The following is a 21,033-nucleotide window of genomic DNA, read 5'->3' on the forward strand; positions in this document are numbered from 1 at the left end:
TGTAACATTAACTACCATCCAGGCAAAGTTAATGTTGTAGTTGATGCACTTAGTAGGAAGCCAATGGGACCAGCAGTTGCAATTCTTACCACTCAGAACCACTTATTAATGGACTTAGAAAGAGCTGCTATTGAGGATGTTACTGGTGACCAGCAGGCATTGGTAGCTAGTTTAATGGTTCAACCAGCTTTAATAGACAAAATTAAGCTTGCCCAAAAAGAAGATTCTGAGTTAGCGAGATTAATAGAAGAAGTAGAAAAATGGAATAAACCCAAGTTCAGCATTTCTGAAGATGGAATTTTAAGGTTTGGAAATAGGTTATGTGTGTCAGATAATGATGAAATAAAAAGACTCATCCTCAAAGAAGTGCACCGCTCTCCTTACACAATTCGCCCAAGTAATAGAAAAATGTATCGGGATTTGAAGGAGTCTTTTGGGTGGAATGGCATGAAGAGGGAGACTGCCAAATTTGTAACACAGTGCCTAACTTGTCAACAGGTGAAAGTGGAATATCATAGACCAGCAGGGTTATTGCAACCACTTCAGAATCCGGAATGGAAATAGGAGCATATTTCTATGGATTTTGTTACAGGCCTACCATGGACACTGACTAGACAGGATGCAACATAAGTGATAGTGGACCGTTTGATGAAGACAACTCACTTTGTGCCTATCAAAGTTTCTTATAAGCTAGAGAAACTAGCTGAGCTGTATGTAGAGGAAATAGTGTGGTTGCATGGAGTACTTGTGTCCATTGTGTAGGATAAGGATCCTTGTTTCACTTCAAAATTTTGGTGGAGAAGGCCATGGGCACAAAGTTAAATTTCAGCACTGCATTTCACCCGCAGACGGATGGTCAGTCGGAAAGGACCATTCAAAATTTGGAAGACATGTTGAGGGTGTGTACGCTAGATTTTAAGGGAACCTAGATACAACACTTGCCTTTGGTCGAGTTTGCTTATAATAACAGTTACTAGGCTAGTATTGAGATGACACCTTATGAAGCACATTATGGTAGAAGGTGTAGATCTCCTTTGTATTGGGACGAGGTGGGGGAAAGACAAATTTGGGGTCCAAAAATTATACAAAAGACAACAGAGAAGATAGAGACCATTCGAGCCAGAATGAGAGCAATTCAAAGTCAATAGAAGAGCTATGCAGATAACAGTCATCGCCAATTAGAGTTTGAGGTCGGGACAAGGTGTTCTTGAGGATTGCACCGATGAGAGGGGTCATGAGGTTTGGAAAGAAGGGCAAGTTGAGCCCTAGATTTGTCGGGCCCTTTGAGATTCTTGATCGGATTGGCCTAATGGCTTACAGGGTAGCCCTACCACCAGCAATATTAGGGGTACATGATGTATTTCATGTATCTATGATGAGGAAGTATATACTCGACCCCACCCACGTTATCGATTACGAGCCTCTTCAACTTCAGGAAAATCTGACTCATACAGAAGAGTCGATGCAGATTGTAGAGAGAAAAGAACAAGTACAAGTGTTACAGAATCGGGCTATCCCATTGGCTAAAGTGGTATGGAATAATCATAGTATTAGTGAAGCCTCCTGGGAATTAGAAGAAGAAATGCAAGTCAAGTACCCATAGTTATTCGACAGTGATCTTGATAACTTGTGACAAATTTTGAGGATAAAATTTTTATAAAAGGGGGAGGATGTAACACTCTGGCCCAAGGCCCAGGTCCAGATGAAGCCTGGCTCAGAAGAACCCAACTTAAATGGCGACGTTTTGAGTGAGTCTCCTTCTTCCCTTTTTGATTTCTATCTTCTCCGACGGTTTCATTTTTCCTTTCCCAGTTTTTTGTTTTCTTCGTAAACCTCCCCATCTCGTGAGCCATCTCCCCACGTATTCATTAGTTTATTTTTTTCCCTTCTTCTCACATCAAGTTTGTCCCTCTCAATAGGATTGAACTACTCTCAACTCCCCTCTATGAATAATTTTTTTTTTTCCTTCTTTCTTCATAATTGTGAGTGCGTGGCCTCCCAAATACCATTTTCGTTGCCATAGAGTATTCCACACGGTGAACCTCTCTTTCTCTCCTTCTCAATTCTTTTGTTTCCCATTCTTACCTCTCCGACATTTTCATGAATCTTTTTCCTTGAGCATATGTACAGTCTGCTCGTTGGTCTCCAGATTCTAGTACTGCCGTCAAGCCTTGCATTGGAAGTGCTAGCTTTGGTAAAAATCTCTTCTCCCACAGAATGACTTTAGTCTCCTTATTATTTTTATTTTTATCCTCTATTTATTTTTCATGCACACCCTCTATGTTTTAGTTCACTGTACTCACACTCAGACCACTCAATCCCTCACTGTACAGATCACTATCTCTTTCACTAGATTTCAGTGAGTTTTGGGCTTAGTATTATGTGGTTGCTTTGAATCATGGTTGTGCGAAGCCATTTATGAGTTTATTAGGTAATGCCCTTCCGAAGCATTGATAGTGTTGTTCTTTAACTACAAGTGTAAACCCCAACTAACACTGTCATTGTGTTGCAGGGCATTGAAATAATCATAAGTTAGCATTCTGCTCGCTTCCTTTTTCATCGTACTAAACTCACGAATTTAGGTAAGTTAATCTATAGCGATAGTATCGTTTTTATTATATACACACTTGATATTATGATTTGTATTCTAGTTTTAATGTGAAGACTTTTATGTTTAGTTGTGTAGCGAGTGTGATATTTTTGGAATCACTTGGTTGGATTGAAATGTGGATAATATGAAATTGATGTGGTGATGCGGGGATTTATAATTACATAGCTGGTTGGGAATAGCAATGGCCAAGGATGGAGTGGTGTTTTTGGAGTTGGTTGTCTTTGATTAAATGCATGTTTGTAAGAGGTAAGTTGTACGATTTATGTTTGGCTACTACGTGGAGATTTTAGTGGCTGTGTTGGGGTTCAAATGCTAATGGTTTGAGGAGAGGACTGTTCGGGTTTAATTTTGTGATAGACATTGAGTTAAAAATGGGTTGTTTTGGACTATTACTCAATAAATAGTAGCTTATTGGATTTGTTAATTAAATGTTGGGCTTATGTTTTGTTTAGGTGGTATTACTGCTATAGTTTCGACTCAAGGTGTAGATAATACACGGAAGTCCGGTAAGCGGGGTTCATATGCTAGCTTTGCACAAAAGAAATGAAATGAGGTCGAATTTGAAAATATACATGTTTATCTTTGAAAAGCAATCTGAAAAAAGACCTCAGTTAATTGTTTTGCATATGCATGAATCTTATATAAGAGAAAGTATTTTTGTCATAACTGATGTAGACATGAGCTGATTTTAGCATTCTATTTCTGAACTGTGAAAAAGAGCGAATATACGATCCCAAAAGTTTTGCTTTGATTAAATGAAAAAGTTTTGTTTCTATTATTCGTAGATATGTGAAATGTTCAAAAAGTGTTCAGTATTCAATTTTGATGTGATGTGTCATCTGAAAATCTTGGCATGTACTTCTGATTCTGTATCTAAATATGACCTGTTTCTGATGAAGCTTTGTTCTGTTTCTGTTAAGGCCCAGCCACAGGTATAATAGTGGTTTATTACCCTACCATGGGGGTGAAACATGGTATATGACCCAGCCACAAGTATAATGGTAGTTTATAACCCTATCACAGAGTGAAATATGGTATACGGCCTAGTCATGAGTATAATGATATTTTTCAAATATTTGAAGATGTATTTTCTGCAAGAAAACGGCTTAATTGTGATTAGTTATTTCATGTTAGAATGAATATTTCCTGTCAAAATGAGTCTATTCTCATTACAAATAGTTATTATCGTAGTAAATAACTCGTTATAAATACTCATATTTCTTGTATTATATATATATATGTCTATTTTGACGTGGTCATGTGGATTGAGAATTTAATTTAAAGATTTAATACTTTTAAAAAATGCTAATTGTGGTTATCGTTCATTGATATTATTGTATTAGTTTTATTAAGAAGAAATGAAGTTTTAAATAGTTTCATGAAAATAGGTATTATCTTGATTGTGTCCAGTTTACTTATTTGTCACATGCTTACTCATATACATAAACACATATTTTACAAGTATGTAATTTTCTAGTTTCCTTTTTTTTCTTATATAAGAAATATAGTGGAAATAGAAAGAAAATATTCTTAATTGATTTGGATTTCAAAATCAAAATTTAAACATTCTAAAAGCATCCAACTAATAGGTTTCAAATTATGAAGATTTAAGAGTGGTTTGAATTCAGAGATGAGTTAGGATGGGTTGAGATGGTTTGTGAATAGTAGAATAAAAGTTGAATTCTTTATTATATTAATTTGAGAAAGTTGTAATGATGGGATAAAATGAGTTGAGGTGGATTTTGAATGAAAACGAGTTAAATTCGTTCGTTTATAAAATAATTCCAAACAAAAAGTTTTAAAACCGATGGATTTGAAATCTTAGAAATTATATGTGTTGATATTGTATTTTGCAGGCCTGGGCAACTCTACACCAACAGTGGCATGATGTGAATTATTTGGAGCCCCCTACATTGTTCTGGTGCAGCTTTATGGTGGCAGTTCATATGTCCATGGCGGTGAATGGAAAATAAGTACAGGAAAGTAAGAGAGATGGACACCAAGATTTACGTAGTTTGGCAATATGCCTACTTCTACGGGGGTTTGGGGAGCGAATTCTTCACTATAATATATCTGTTTACAGTCACTTATAGATCCTCATATCTCACTGTATAGAGAAAATTGGAGCTCTTCTTCGAGAGGCTACTAAAGAAGAGGATGATCTGATCTAGGGAGTATTGAGTCGGTCTCTAAAGTAGAGGTCATCAATTCATTATATCTATCCCTATGTTATCTAAGCATTCCCTTTTATATGTTTGCCTAACCCTTTACTGTACATGCCAGCCTGTCATGAGTTGCCAGATCTCCCTTGCGTGAACACTTTGCCTACTCCCTCCTACCCTTTGACACTTACAGCCCTCATATCCCTCTTGTCTCCGTCTTGTCTCTTTTCTTGTTCCCTTTTGTCTCTTTCCTTATCTCCCCTTTATCTCTAGTGATGGCTTGGTGGGTTATGTCCAATTTATGGGTTATGGGCATTTTTCCTCTTCATAATCTGTTTGGATTGCAAATCTTCGATTATGTATAGTGATCTTGATTTATAAGATTTAAATTTTAAAATTTATCTTTTAAATTAAACTCTGTCGCATGAATAGTGTGTGGTATAAAGACATTCCAATATAATTATTCTAGATTTTAATAACAATTGAACTAGGGACTTTATTCCACAAAGATGTTGTCATGATATAAATACAGTTTTTCTATAAACAATCGGCAAATTGCAATCTCCATGCAGTCAGCTGACGTGGCAAATTAAAAAAATGAAAATGAAAGTGAAGTGAAACACAAGGGCTCAATTAATCATCTCAACTCATTATTACAATTTTTCTAAAATTTCACACAAAATATAATAAATAATTCAATTTTTTTAAATTTCAAAAGAATAATAATATTAAAAAAATTCTAATAATATTTTATTCAACTTTCGCAATATCGAAAGGAAAGATCGTAAGATCTGTGTAGCACAGACCGATCTATTCTCTTCCTCCCTCTCAAGAAAACTCAGTGAAGCTATGGTTCAACTAAATAGTCAATCCAGCCAGAGATTTCATTCTAAGCAGGTTTGTTCGTTACTAGGACCGAAAGGAAATTATTTGATTATGGATGTAATGGTTCTAAATATATGGTGAGTATATCGGATTGAATATGGAAAAATGGATGTGTTGTCAATGGAAAGGGGATGAATACAGGTTCTATGCTTGTGAAAATGACAAAGAAAGTTCTGGAAATAGAAATGATATTAGGGTTCTTTCGAGGGAATCCCTTAACCTCCTAGCAAGAGTCCAAATTCATGAAAAATACAGTCTGACTTCTGACACTGCACTGCCTTCCTTCATATTCATGCAGGGATACAATATAAGCAAATAACATAAAGACACGTGTTAATGGAAAATAACTAACTACAGCTGAAAAGAAAACAACAAGGAAAGAAATAGTCTTCTGGAATCTTCAGCACCAGGATGGAACGGTGTGTTTTAGTAACACTTCAGCTATGCATTTTGAGTCCCTAACTCCTTGCTCGACGGTGCGTTCTATTAGGCTACAGTTATGCGTTTCGAGTTGCTTCTTGCGTTTAAGTCCCCAAATCTTCTAACTTCAAGTTCAGTTCTCCTATCTTCTGGCTTCCACTTCTCTTCTTCTCCTGTGCAAACCCTCACCCTCTGATTTTCTCCTTCTTGCCATCATAGAGGATCATAACAAACCCCCCTTGTTAAAGAACCTTGCCCACAAGGTTTGGGTAGAGCTCCTTCAACCTCCAAAGTGGTTCCCAGCTATTATTCTCCGAGGAAGCCCTGATCCACTTGACTAAAACCTCCGTGCAAGCCCTGTCTCCTTGCCGTTTGATTCGTCTGTCGATGATGGCCTTTGGCTCTGGTAGAATCTCCCCGTCAATGTTGACTGGAGGGAGTGTAGGAAGCAGACTGATCTGGCTTCCCAGCTTGCATTTCAAACATGAAATGTAAAAGATCGGGTGGATCCTTGATTATGGTGGCAGATCAAGCTTGTAGGTTACCCTTTCAACTCGTTGGACTACCTGAAATGGCCTGTAAAATCGTGGGGATAGTTTGAGGTTGTGCCTTGTCGAGAGTGAGTTCTGTCTATACAGCTATAAACAAAGGTAAACCCAGTCGCCCTCCATAAATTCTCGTTTTGTTCTCCTCCTGTCAGCATAAAGTTTCATCCTTTGTTGCGATGCTTCCAAATTTTGCTTGAGCAATGTATTGATTTGATCTCTTGTGCGGAGCTATTTATCAATTGCATCATTGATTGTTGTGCTTGGTATATATGAACTGAGTTTCGGAGGACAATACCCATAGAGAGCCTCAAATGGGGAAATCCTGGTCGAAGTGTGGTATGATGTGCTATACCACCATTCGCCCAGCAGTAACCACTGCACCCAGCCCTTAGGTTTAGCTCCTGCATAACAACGTAGGTATCCTTCGAGAGTTTTGTTGAGTGCTTTAGTTTGACCATTAGTTTTTGGATGGTAGGCTAAACTGTAATGTAAGGTAGATCCCTACAACTCAAATAAAGCCTTCTAGAAAGTGTTTAGAAAAATAGACTCACGATCAGAAAGCATGATCTTAGGAAGACCATGTAATTTAAGCACTTCTTTGAGAAATAATTAGGCTACCCTAGCAACTGTGTATGGGTGTGCCAAGGTCATAAAATGGCCATATTTTGTTAATCGATCCACAACCACTAATATTACACTGACCCCTTGGGATTTAGGCAGTCCCACAATAAAGTCTAATGAGATCGCTTCCCATGCTTGAGTTGGGATGGGAAGAGGTTGAAGAAGGCCAGGGGGTAAAATATGTTTTGTTTTATTCACTTGGCATACATCACACTCCTGTACAAACTGTTTGATGTCCTTTCTCATTCCCCGCCAAAAGAAATCTCTTTTTGTTCTCTGGTATGTCTTCAAATACCCAGAGTGACCAACTTGAGGGTCAGAGTGGATAAGGTTTAGGACCTTAGCCTTGAATGAGGATTGTGGATCTATGACCAGTCTATCCTTCTTCAAAATTAAACCCTGTCTTAGAACATATATCCTTTAGGCCCTTGCTAACTTGTAGTTAGCAGCTGTATGATCTCACTCAACTCAGGTGATGCTGCATATGTCATCTTGAGTTCCTCTATTCAATTTGGTGTGGGGAATGTGATAAGACCCAAAAACCCCTTTGATGTCAATTCTAGTTCATGCCTTTGCGAAAGGGCATCAACCACTTTATTTTCTTTGCCTTGTTTATACTGGATAGAGAAATCATACCCCATCAGTTTCGTGATCCATTTTGTTTGTTTAACTGTGCCCACCTTTTGGTCAAGCAAGTACTTGAGTGACTGCTGGTCTGTTTTCACAATAAAAGTCTGGCCTAATAAATAGAGCCTCCATTTGTGGACTGTCGTGACAAGAGCCAACAATTCCTTTTCATATGTAGAAAGGTCAAGAGTCTTCCCTTTAATGCCTTACTTAAGAAAGCAATAGGTTGTCCTCCTTGCATTAACACTGTCCCGACTCCACATCCACTTGCATCGCACTCAATAGTAAAGTTTTGTGTAAAATCAGGCAACCTTAGAACTGGTGGTTTTGAAACAACAGCTTTACTTTCCAAAAATGCCTTATGAGCCTTGTCATCCCACTTGAACGAATTTTTCTTTAGTATACTCATGAGTAGGGTTGCTATAAGGCCATAACTCTTAATAAACTTCCTATAATAGCCCGTCAAGTCTAGAAAGCCCGTCAAGCTTTTAGTGTTAATTGGAGTAGGCCATTCCATCATTGCTTCTTCTACCTTCTTTGGATCAGCCTTAACACCCTGCCCCGACACAATATGACCCAACTAATCGACCTCATGCACCCTAAATTAACACTTGGACAGCTTAGCAAACAAACAATGCACAAATAGGGTTTGTAGAACCTGTTGTAAATGTCCAGTATGTTGCTCCATGGTGCTGTTGTACACCAAGATGTCATCAAAAATACTAAGACAAACCTCCTTAAATAAGGCCTAAAAATGGTGTTCATTAGCCCTTGAAAGGTGGAGGGGCATTGGTAAACCCAAAGGGTATTACCAAGAACTCACAGTGGCCCTCATGAGTTCGAAATGCTATTTTAGGAACATCCTCAAGTACTACTTGAATTTGGTGATATCCGGACCTACGGTCCAACTTGGAGAATACTGCTGCTCCATGTAATTCATCTAGTAATTCATCAATCACCGGTATGGGGACTTGTCCTTCACTGTTTCCCTATTTAAGGCCCAATAATCAACACATAAGTACCAACTCCTATCAGCTTTTCAGATTAGTAGGATAGGGGATGAAAAAGGACTTGAGCTTGGCCTAATAACCCCTGTTTTAAGAAGATCTGCCACTATTTTTTCAATCTCTATTTTCTAGCAGTAAGGATATTGGTAAGGCCTTGTAGAGATAGGGCTTGTGCCTTCCCTTAGCACAATTCTATGGAAGTGAGACTTCACTGGTGGCAACCCAGTTGGCTCTTTAAAAACATTTTGAGAAGCTGTTAAGACCTTTTTTATTTCGAGACTTTGCACCTCACTAGTCAGTAGTGCAGGTTGGGCATTCAATTGTAAGATTAGGCTTTTTCCCTTGTAAAGAGAATTTATAAACAACTTGTGGCAATCACCAAAAGAGGTTTCTTCCAATTTAAGGCCCTTCAGGTCCACTGTTTTTCTGCACCATTGAAACTGTATGTACAATGCAGAAAAATTCCAAACAATAGATCCAAGGGATTCCAACCACTTAATCCCTAATACAACATCGGAGCCCGTTAAGGGTAACACAAAATAAGAAGGTTTAAAACAAGCCCCTTGGATTTTAGTGACGACCTCACTACAAGATCCCAAAGTTTTAACAATATCACCATTTGCTACTTGCACTTTCAGATGCACATCCCCATTAACTTGCAATTGAGTTCTTTTAATTATAGATGGGTCCATGAAGTTGTGAGTACTTCCTGAATCCACTAAAATTATAGACACAACACCTATATTTCCAAGTAATCTCATAGTTTTGGGGCAAGGGTTACCTGTTATGGCATTAAGAGAAATGACAAGTCCTTCATCTGGTGTTGGTGGTGAAGTTGTCTCACCCAAATCTGTTGTGTCATAGAACACCTCCTCTCCTTTGTCCTGGCAAATCTGGTCAGTGGCTTGTAAGAAGTAAATCTTTAGGGGCTTTACACACATGATTTGGATTCCATTTTTGTCACAGTGGTAACATAAACCATGCTTCCTCTTTTCATCCATTTGGCTAGAGGAAATCTTCCATATGGGGGTAAGGGTTCTTGGAGTGTGTGTTGTAGTAGCATCTGACCACTAGCTTCCAGTGGTATTTTGTTGGCTGTTTCGATTTACCCATGGTTTGACAAATTTTTTTTACTAACACAATATTCCTCTTATATTTTTGCGAGGCCATATATTGTGTTTAGGCTCACTGGATTCAATAAGCGAAGAGGAAGACATATCTCATCTTTGAGTCTGCTTAAGAAGCAGCTCAACTTGTGGGTTTCAGACAGTCCTTTGAGTCGATTTAAGAGAGCCTCAAATTGACCCTTTTAAACAGCCACTGTGGGCGTTTGTTTTAGCCTGGTGATAGCTTCCATCGGGTCATCGTACACTGTGGGGCCAAAATGTTGCTGCAGGGCCTGAGAAAAAGTCTGCTAGCATGTAAACTACCCTGTGTCAAACACATCCTGCTACCAAATGAGGGCCTCGCCCTCCATGTGATACGAGACCATCATTAATCGTTGCACAGGAGGTGTTTGATAGCATGTAAAGTAATAAGACACCTTGAAGGGCCAAGTTGCTGGGTCTTCTCCACTGAAGTGAGGAAAGTCTAGTTTGACCCCCCTAGGTCCTTGCCTACAGTGTTCATTTTCATGCTCTCCTTCCACGCTAATGCTCCAGGATTTGGTTAGCTAGGATTGTTCTCATCATTCTGTCATTCAGTGCATTTGCTCTCTTAGATCTTGGATTGCTTGTTCATGATGAACTAGCATTTCTTGTTGTTACTGTTTGGTTCTGGATTTTGATTTTCAGCCATTAGGAACGTAGGGCTCTAGATACCACTTATAATGGTTCTAAATATATGGTGTGTATAGCGGACTGAATATGGAAAAATGGATGTGTTGTCAATGGAAAAGAGATGAATGCAGGTTCTGTGTATGTGAAAATGACAAAGAAAGTTCTGGAATAGAAATGATATTAGGGTTCTTTCGAGGGAATCCCTTAACCTCCTAGCAAGAGTCCAAATTCATGAAAAATACAGTCTGACTTCTGACACTGCAGTGCCTTCCTTCATATCCACTCAAGGATACAATATAAGCAAATAACAGAAAGACACGTGTTAATGGAAAATAACTAACTACTGACTGAAAAGAAAACAACAAGGAAAGAAATAGTCTTCTGGAATCTTCAGCACTAGGATGGAACGGTGCGTTTTAGTAACACTTCAGCTATGTGTTTTGAGTCCCTAACTCCTTGCTCGACGGTGCCTTTTATTAGGCTACAACTATGCGTTTTGAGTTGCTTCTTGCGTTTAAGTCCCCAAATCTTCAAACTTCAAGTTCAGTTCTCCTATCTTCTGGCTTCCACTTCTCTTCTTCTCCCGTGCGAACCCTCACCCTCTGCTCTTCTCCTTCTTGCCATCACAAAGGATCATAACAATGGATTTCAGCTCCACGAACCTCTCAAGCCACCGGTATCAATCTCGGGCTTGGGAGAGCCACTGGTCCTTGAGAACAAGGCTCCTAGATAGCCTTAGTAGCTACAGTGCTGGTGCTTGAATTTTAGGGGGTGTGTTATTGTGGTCCATCTCACAATGTTTCAGCTAGAACAAGTAATCTTGCAATTTGGAAAGATTGGAAAAGACATCTTAATCATGGATTATCGCTACCCGGCCACTTTCAGCTGTAGAGCAAGTCTTTGTTGTCTACTTGAGCAGCTTTGGCACTAAACAAGTGGCCTGTGAATGAAAGTTGAAATCTATGTTGGTTGGAGATAGGGCTCTCCATTTGCTGAATTTCTTCTCTAATTTCTGGAAATATAAATGTTGTTCCTAGTAATTCAGCACCCACGGTGGTTAACGGCTAACAATCATGTGCAACCTGCAGCCAGGAGTGGCAAATCACGTTAACGAGTCGTGTTCGTGTTGTGTCAAGTTGTGTATATTATACTATATATATCAACCCGAACACGACTTGTTAAACTTAACGGGCCAGATTTCCAAACCCTAAACGACCCAACAAAATAATGGGTTGACACAACACAACTCGTTTTGACCCATTATGAATTAATTAAAAATATATCGACATGATACGACCTGTGTTAACCCGTTTATATAGATGAGTTGAATTAACCCAAATAATCTATTTGACCTAATTAATATAATTTCGCATAAAAGTTAAAATCACAATATCTCCAAAAAATATAAAACTAACTACATATGTCTAAAATTAGAATCAGACAATAAAAATACCAAAATTAAAATCTAAAGGAAGTGTGGAAGGCAATTGTAACTCGTGAGAATTGACTCAACTAAGAAATGAGAGAGAGTGAGGTTTTGAGAGAGAGTTAGGAAATATGAAATAGGATTAGAGTATTTTTGTTTTTTAGGTTAAAATAATATAATTGTAATTTTGAGTAAAAAAATTTAACGGGTCTAAACAGATCACTAACGGGTCAAGCAGATTGACTCGTTAATGAATCGTGTCTTAATAGATCAACCCGTTTTGACCCGAGTCTGTTAATGTTAAACCCAAACCTGTTAATTTCGTGTCATGTTTGTGTTAGATTAACATATTGTGTCATATGTTATCATCCCTATCTTTAGATTATTTTTTTTCCTTTTCCCTTGGAAATTTGATTAGAATGGTGTTCCATTGATTTGGTACTACTGCAATTAAATTAAAAATAATCAATATGGTGTTCTATCTTGGTCAGTAAGCTTTGTGGGAGAGAAGAAGAGAAGCTTCACAGAGGTGAAGGAGAAATAAGCAATAGGGGAGAAGGGGTTGTTATGAAGGAAAGCAAAAGGGAGAAGGGGGGGTTGCCATGAATGGGGGTTCTCGTTCAAAGAATAATGATAGTCATACCGGTCTTCTACTATCTTTCTACTATTCTTTTTAATTTTTAAACTTTAAAAAAAAAATCTTTTACTTAATAGTTAAGAAAGTGACTATTAGTGAAATTATATATTTTTAAATTTTTTCTTAATGATTAAAGATATTAAAAGAATACTAAAAAGAAAAAAAAAAACAAATACACTAGAAATAGTAAAGTGGTGGTAAAAGGGTTGTAAATCTTTCATTATCCTCGTCAAAATAGTGTGCCAAAAAAAATGATAAACACACAACATTTTATACAATAATATTTTAAAAAGAGGGATATTTTTATAAAATACCTTATAAAACTAACATCATCTTACAAAAATACCTTTATTTTATAACATGTGTTGTAAAAAATATTATGTGTTTATCACTACTCAATAAATAAGAGAAAATCTACACAACCGTTTACTTTCCCGCATATGGCACATGAAGTTTGACATGGCTTTTTTTTTTGTTATAATTCTAGTGAAATGTGCGTTTAGTGTTTTTGAATTCCCCCATGCGCGTTCTTCCTCTGCCAGCGATCCACCTTCTTTGTAACGCCTCGTTTCCGGAAGTCCGGAGAGTTAACTCTTAATACCTAAAATCAACTTAAATAACACAACTATAAAATCCATAAAATCTCATAAAATGTTAATCCATTTAATCAATCCAAATATCTAAGTTCCTCCATAGGGACAATAAAGAAAATCTCAAAAACATAACTTAAAAATTCTCCAAAACTCGAAATAATCCTTAACTCATCAAATCAAAATACCCGAAAAATAAAATCAGTTTACTAACTACGACTCTCAAATAAGCACTTGTACCCTCAGGCACTTATTCCACTTCAATCATCACAACTTGCTAAAACTTCCTACTCTTGTTCTCCAGCTGAACCATCAAAATTATTTGAAAAATATATGGAGATAAGGGGTGAGTTATCAACAACTCAGTAAGCAGAGGATATATACTAGTGTGTAAACATGCGCATTTACAGAAATCAGAATGCAGAACAAAACATTTTCATTTTCAGAGTGCGGAAGCAAAACATGTTATCAAAATATCAGAGCGAAGATTTAGAAATAATTTCATTCAAAAATATCCTTTCGACATAGTATAAATGATCATCATCATCATTAGAACATCATATCAGAACAGAAGCCATGTATAACTCCTATGGTAGGGTTGTACAATCTGCAGATAACCAAGCAGAACATAAATCACTCTGTCACCAAGGTGTGTACTCAAAACAGAGACCACTACTATAACCTGTGGCAGGGCTGTATCCACTATTATAACCCATGGTTTGGTCGTATCCACTATTATTACCCGTGGTTAAGTCGTATCCACTATTGTAACCCGTGGTTGGGCCGTATCCACTATTATTACCCATGGTTGGGCCATATCCACTATTATAACCTGTGGCAGGGCCATATAGAACAGAACGGAAATTGAATCAAATTCAGAATCAAAGAGTCATGCCAAAGGGTTTTAGAAATCACATCTTATCCAAATAGAGTACTGAACAAAATCATACTATCTTCGTAATCAGAATAGATCCAAAGCATATTTACAATATTTATGCACAAATTTTATATTCGCTCTTTTTGCATAAATCTGAAATAAAGTGTCAAAAATAAGCTCATGTCTATACCAATCATGATGGAAAATACTCTCTTCTTAAACAGAATCTCATCAATAATGCAGAACAAATAACTGAGGTAGTTCAAATTTCTTTTCATAACCAAATATGTATATTTTTCAAAAAGTCAACTTCAACTCATTTTTTTTAATGCAAAGTCCAGCATAGGAACCCAGCTTACCTGGACTTCTTAGCGTTGTCGGAATTTTCCTAAAAAATGTCGAACAATAATTGATTGTCACCTAGAAAATAATTACATAATTCTCGTAAATTTCCAATCAATCACGTATTTCAATATTTAAGCTTAAGCTTATAAAATAACCTATTTTAATTCTCCAAAACCTAAAATCCTCGTAATCCCAAAATACATCATCCCTTTCTAAAATTGCCAATGTCCATTTAATAACTTCGACTAAAAACATTTAAAAGTCTAATTTATTTACTATTGAAGTGTAATTATAAAATATGATACTAGATAATATAATTATACCAAAATATTTTAAATTATATAGCAACCATATAATAAAATAAGTCATAGTAAAATACAACATTATCGATTATTCTTTTGAAAGAAATAACAAATTTAAAGCACTTTAAGAAATATTTTTGACTAATATAATATAAGATGAAACTCTCGTAACATTAACATAAGATTTATCAGTAATCATACTGAAACCCATCGTAAAAGTCAACCCAACCGAAAATATAAACTCAAACCACCTTGTGATTTGGCTTGTAACTCAAGGGTAAAATCGTAATATCCTAGATCTAATCTTCCCTCACCTTACGTAAAGAGCAAAACACCTCTAAATGCAAGGCAATAAGTTTACTGGAACCACAAATGCATGCAACGGAAACTCACTAAAACTAGAAATTTAAGCCAACTAAATGCTAACGGCACTATCGGGTTCCACTAAAATTGAAACTTGTTTTCAAGTTTGAAAAAAGAGAGGAGGCAGTGACCAGGCTCACCGAGGAAGGAGGCTACACTAGGGATTCGGTCGGAGCTGAGTGGCTTTGGTGGATACGCTGGTAGCTGGGTGGCTGAGTGCAAAGGGATAGAGCGATGAGAGTGAGAGCCACTAATGAGAAATAGAGAAACATAGAGAGAGGGAGCATAACGTGAGGAAAACAACAACAAAAAATACGTGAGAGGCAGGGGGTAGTTTCGGCATGGCTTACCGTGTTGATGATGAACATACGGTTGATTACGGCTGATGAAGAGTATTTAGACGGCGGTTTGAGGTTGTCTGGGTGGTTCCCCGTCATCTAACGAGGCTGAAAAAAAACTGAGGGAACAGAGCAATTTTCTTACTCTATTTTGAAGGGTTAAAACATGGGACAATGAGACCATGTGGGGTACGGTGGTGTAGGGCGGAGCAGTGGCAAAGTCGGCGACTAGCCTTCACGCGACGTGCAACGCTGGAGGATGAGGGGAATGAGGGACGAGATCGAAACGGACGATGGTTGTGGATGGTGATTCTGTGCGTGCGTGGGTGGAGAATGCCGTGGGAGTTTTGCAGCAGCTAGGCTTGGTAAACTAACATGCAGGTACGTGCGTATATATATATATATATATGTGAGGTGAAACCCTAGAGAGATGAGAGAGACATGTGTGTGCATGGAGCTTTTGTGCGTGCGGAAACTAAGTCGTGTGTGTGTGTATGCATGCCGTGAACGAATGCGTGTGTATGCATGCCGTGAACAAAACGAACACTTACTGGAAAAAATAAAATATAGACGGAAAGAGAGAAAAAAAATAACCATGCGGGAAAAAATAATTAACGTGTGAAGAAAAAATCAAATAATATAAAATGAACTAAATAAATAAATAGATAAATAAAATTTGAGCTTGATTGGGTTCGGGTGTTACATTCTTCCTCTCTCAACTCACACAGAAATCAACTTCTTCCTCTCTCAACTCACATAGAAATCAACCCTCTCTCAAGACCTTGACTACCATGATGACAACTCGACCCCTGACTTGACTTACAGGTCTGGTTTTGCAAATTCATTTTAGGCATCCAGGCCATTTTCCCTATGTATGCACACATTGCATTTCCTGTTTTTGTTTTCCTTAGACTTATTATAAGGCTTCTCTGTTTTGTATTGCTCTTCTAAATCAATACGGATTTGATTTATGCCTTCATGGGTAGTTGAAGAGATATAGCCATAGGACCTGTGGTGTGGGTAGCAAATTATTTTCAGTTGGACTGCTGGTAGAGGAAGAACGCGTATGGAGAATTCGAAAATCAACCTTTTTGGATTCAGTTCTTCTATAGCTACACGGCATGGCGTACCTTTTGCCGTCAGCTGATATTATTAAAAAATTTGCCACGTCAGCCGATATTATTAAAAAAAAAAAGCAAAAATCGATTTCAGACGGATGAAAATGCCCTCACGAGCGCCAAAACCAGATCAAAAGCAAAGCAAAATATACCCAAAATCAATTTCGAAGGTCTACTTGCCGCTACTTGTGGTCGTCCGGTCAAACGAAGCCCCATCGTGGCGTCGAACCCATCCCAGCAGAAGCTGTGTCGCTGTGCCATCGAACCCCCATCGTGCCATCGAAGCCAAATCGATTTCGAAGGTCGATATCTGTGTTTGAGATCATGCCGTCGTGGGTAGACTAAGGTTTGATTCTATTTTCGTCTGTTTTATGCTTCTATTTTTCTATATCTTTGATTCTTTGAACAATAGAACAACCAAGGTTTGATTGTATTTTCCATTATTTGATTCTTGACCGAGGTTTCTCAACCTGGATTACTGTTTATAGAAACAAAATGGATGGATTTTGTTCCCATTGCAGTTCTTTACATTGAAGTTGTAATTTTTCCCCCTTTTGGCCATGAGTTTTGTTCTCACTGTAGTTTTTTTTCCCACTGAAATGCAAGCAAAAATCCGAAAGTTCACATTAAAGTGGGAGGGGACAAACAATTTTTGCACCTGGACTATAAAGTAAAAGCGAGAGCCACATTTTATTTTGTTTTATTTGTGATGTTTTGCATGTACAAGCTAGTGCTTTTGAGCTAAGTAAAAGGATGCACATAAATATTTCATGTTGATTTGGAGAGGAAGAAAGCAAACAAACGCAGCAGGTGCTGATAACATTTGCATTAAATGTTGATTCATTAAATATTTTGTCTTCAACGACCCTGTTGAATGGTGCTGATAACATTTGCAATATTAGCTTGGAAATAGAAACAAGTAATGAAATTAATTGTCATATGCATTTATAAAAGAAAATAGAATGACCATCCAGTCAACATGAAAACCAAGTGTCTCACACGATTCACTCGAACTGAGCAAACACAAGACCTTCAAAATTGTTTCTGCTTAATGACAAATTATAAAATTTCTCCAAGATAAATATGATTTTTCTTTATTAAACAGACATCAAATTGACATTTACTAGAGAATAGCAAACCAAAAGCAAACTTGTTTCCCTCGTACAGCAATTAAATAACATACTGAGCATATTTTGGAAAGAAAGCAGGGGGAGATATTTTTACCCACCATGTTCCAAAAGTAACAAAACATTTTCGAGTACTAGAGATATTTTTAATGTCTTGGAATCATGGAATCATGGTATTCCAAAAATGATTTTGTTGCTTAATAGAAGCATCGGAAAGTTTTGTTTATTTTAGAGTTTTTCATTTAGGATGGACTACTTATATGACCAGTTTTAATTCCTCTTGTGGAATCATGCAGTTCATCCCCGATATAGCATGAAAAAAGGGAAAGAACACCCATCTCTGCTAATACCATGTAGCTCAAATCTCCCAATCATGGTATGTTATATTTATATTTGTAAGACTATGTTGAGTTGATATTTATTTCCAAAATACATGAATAACTTGTATAATAACATGTTAGGACATACCATCAACTTGTCCAAACTTTGAAAATTACATGCACGGTTACTATTGTGTTTTTGTATTTTTGTTTTTATAAGTTGGCCTGTTTTTTATTTTAAGTTTAATGTAATTGATTTTTCGCCCAAAAGCAGAATGCTGGTTACCCGACTCCTCTCATGACTACAAGCTCTGCTACGAGCAAAAGGGTTAAAAACATAGAGGAACCACCTGATTGTAGGCACAATGATATTCCATGTACCTCTTCTAGAGTAGAAGAAAGTAAGGAAGATACACCAGATTCAAGGGAAACTGAGGATGGCATTGCCTGGACATCTCAGTTAGAGGATGTTGTTGATGGTGATACGATTGAGAAGCCCAAGTCGGGGATGGAGTTTAATTCTTTTGAAGAATTAATGAATTATTATAAGCAGTATGCTAAGAAATATGGGTTTGGGGTAATGACAAGAAGGACTGAGAAGGGGGATGATGAGACTGTTCGATATGTCACCCTTGGTTGTGCCCGTGGTGGGAAGGCCCGGAATAGGACTTTGAATGTCACCAGACCACGTCCCATAGGAAAAACAGAATGTAAGGCAAAGATTAATGCCTTAAAAGTTGATGGAAAGTTCCGACTGACAACAATTCATAATATCCATAACTATGGCCTCAGTCTAAAAAAATCTCGCTTCTTTCGATGTAATAGAGAAGTGAGTGACTCCGTAAAAAGAGTCTTAGATATCAACGATGAAGCTGGCATCCGAATGAATAAGAGTTTCGAATCTCTCGTCGTTGGCGCTGGTGGATTTGAGAACCTTCCGTTTTTGGAAAAAGATTGTTGGAATTATATCAACAAGGCAAGACATCTACGACTTGGGAAAGGTGGTGCTGGAGCATTTCAAGAGTATTTTTGTAGGATGTAGTGCAAAAATTCCAGTTTCTTTGCGCTGATGGATTTGGATGATGAAGGGAGGTTAAAAATTGTCTTCTGGGCAGACCCCCATAGTAGGGAAGCCTACCAATACTTTGGTGATGTGGTCACATTTGATACTACAAACTTGAGGAATAGATATGGGATGCCATTTGCACCATTTGTTGGTGTAAACCACCATGGGCAATCAATTCTGTTGGGAGCAGGATTGATTACCAGTGAGGATACAGAGACGTTTGTGTGGTTATTCCAGACCTGGTTGCAGTGTATGGGTGGTATAGCTCTGAAACTTATTATCACCGATCAGGACAGAGCAATGAAAAATGTAATTACTGTTGTCTTTCCAGAAAGTGGACATCGACTTTGTTTGTGGCATATACTGAAAAAAGTACCTGAAAAGCTTTCCTCCTATGCTTCCTACAAAAGTGGGATGAAAAATGCATTGATGAAATGTGTTTATGACACCCAAAGTGTTGAAGAGTTTGAGAAATCTTGGGATCAGTTAATCACCACTTACAACTTGCATGAGAATACCTGGTTGAAAAGTTTATACATTGAGCGTGAGCATTGGGTGCCGGTCTTTTTGAAAGAGTGTTTTTGGGCTAGAATGAGTACAACGCAGCACAGTGAAAGCATAAATGCTTTTTTCGACGGTTATGTTTATGCCAAGACAAACTTAAAAAAGTTTGTTGACCAATTTGATAGTGCATTGAAAAAAAAAATTGAGAATGAAAATAGCGCGAACTTCCACTCATTTAGCGTTACCATTCCATGCATATCTAGATCTCCAATCGAAAAAAGATTTCAAGAATTGTACACAAATGCTAAATTTAGGAAAGTTCAGCTGCAACTTACCGGCATTATCAATCTGGATCCAGAGTTACTTAAGAGGAATGGTGCAATAAATACCTATCTGGTAGATGATGAAGTTCATGTGGAGGAGTTTACTAAGTTGGTTAAGTATTTTGTGGACTTTAGTCAGGAAGATGCATATGCAAAGTGCTCTTGTGGTTTATTTCAGATGAGGGGTATATTATGCAAGCACATTTTGGCCGTATTTAAATGTAATGGGATAAAATCCCTACCAGAGAAGTACATTTTAGACCGATGGAGGAAGGACATTAAAAGGAGATACACATTAATCCATAGAAGCTATGATGCAAGAGATTAGCAGGCAGATGCTAGCAGATATTCAAGTCTATTGATAATCTGTTATAAAATGATTACTCATGCAGCGGGTTCAAAAAAACATACTAAGGATGCCACACATAAGTTATATGCTATGATTGACTTATATAGTGAGAATGAAGAACCCCCATCAATGACCCTCACTGGTTCCAATGTTGGTTGTATGACAAATGAGACAACCACAGTGGGTAGTTCAAAGCAAGTACTCAGTCCAGTAGTTGTTAGAGGGAAAGGTAGACCCCCATCTCTCAGGAGAGCATCCAGGATGGAGAAAGACATGCGGAAAGTTAAAGAAAAGAAGAAAAAAAACCAGTAAACCGGAAACGTAAACAGGTGCACCTTATTCAATTTTGTTTATACATGCTTATGCGGGTTATTTTATTAATGCAAATACTTATAAATGGCCAATGCTACTTGTTTATTAGAGATATAGAGGAGATACACCAGTGCCGAACACGTGCAGGAATTTATTTGGCTCATCAGGGATAGATATGTCCAATGTTGGTTATGTGCAAATATATTATTTTTTTTATATTTATATTTGACTTCTTGTATTTATGTATTGATTTTTGTTATTTATCACCAACATGTTCAAGACAGATCAATTAATGTAATTGGTGGAGCTCAGCTCGGAGAAACAGTGGTTGGAAGTCAAGAAAGTGTAATATGTCTACACTTTTTAGATTCAATTAG

The 21,033-nt window shown here is 37.5% G+C and overlaps 2 protein-coding genes and 1 long non-coding RNA gene across 3 annotated transcripts; all 3 read left to right on the forward strand.

Annotated features, from left to right (window-relative positions):
- The first annotated feature begins 1,222 nt into the window (after positions 1-1,222).
- On the forward strand, positions 1,223-1,603 carry LOC121235430. The gene has a single exon (XM_041131775.1). It carries the CDS (start codon positions 1,223-1,225, stop codon positions 1,601-1,603), a length of 381 nt encoding a protein of 126 aa, XP_040987709.1.
- Positions 1,604-9,237: 7,634 nt separating this feature from the next.
- Positions 9,238-19,112, forward strand: LOC121235318. The gene is made up of 3 exons (XR_005934565.1): positions 9,238-9,249; positions 11,752-11,753; positions 18,975-19,112. It is a non-coding gene; the product is annotated as an uncharacterized LOC121235318 (long non-coding RNA).
- A 59-nt stretch (positions 19,113-19,171) lies between these two features.
- LOC121235431 (protein FAR1-RELATED SEQUENCE 5-like) lies at positions 19,172-20,323 on the forward strand. Its single transcript, XM_041131776.1, has one exon. It carries the CDS (start codon positions 19,172-19,174, stop codon positions 20,321-20,323), a length of 1,152 nt encoding a protein of 383 aa, XP_040987710.1.
- Positions 20,324-21,033: the final 710 nt, after the last annotated feature.

Source organism: Juglans microcarpa x Juglans regia, chromosome 6D (genome assembly GCF_004785595.1).
Source record: "Juglans microcarpa x Juglans regia isolate MS1-56 chromosome 6D, Jm3101_v1.0, whole genome shotgun sequence".
Classification (NCBI taxonomy): Eukaryota; Viridiplantae; Streptophyta; class Magnoliopsida; order Fagales; family Juglandaceae; genus Juglans; species Juglans microcarpa x Juglans regia.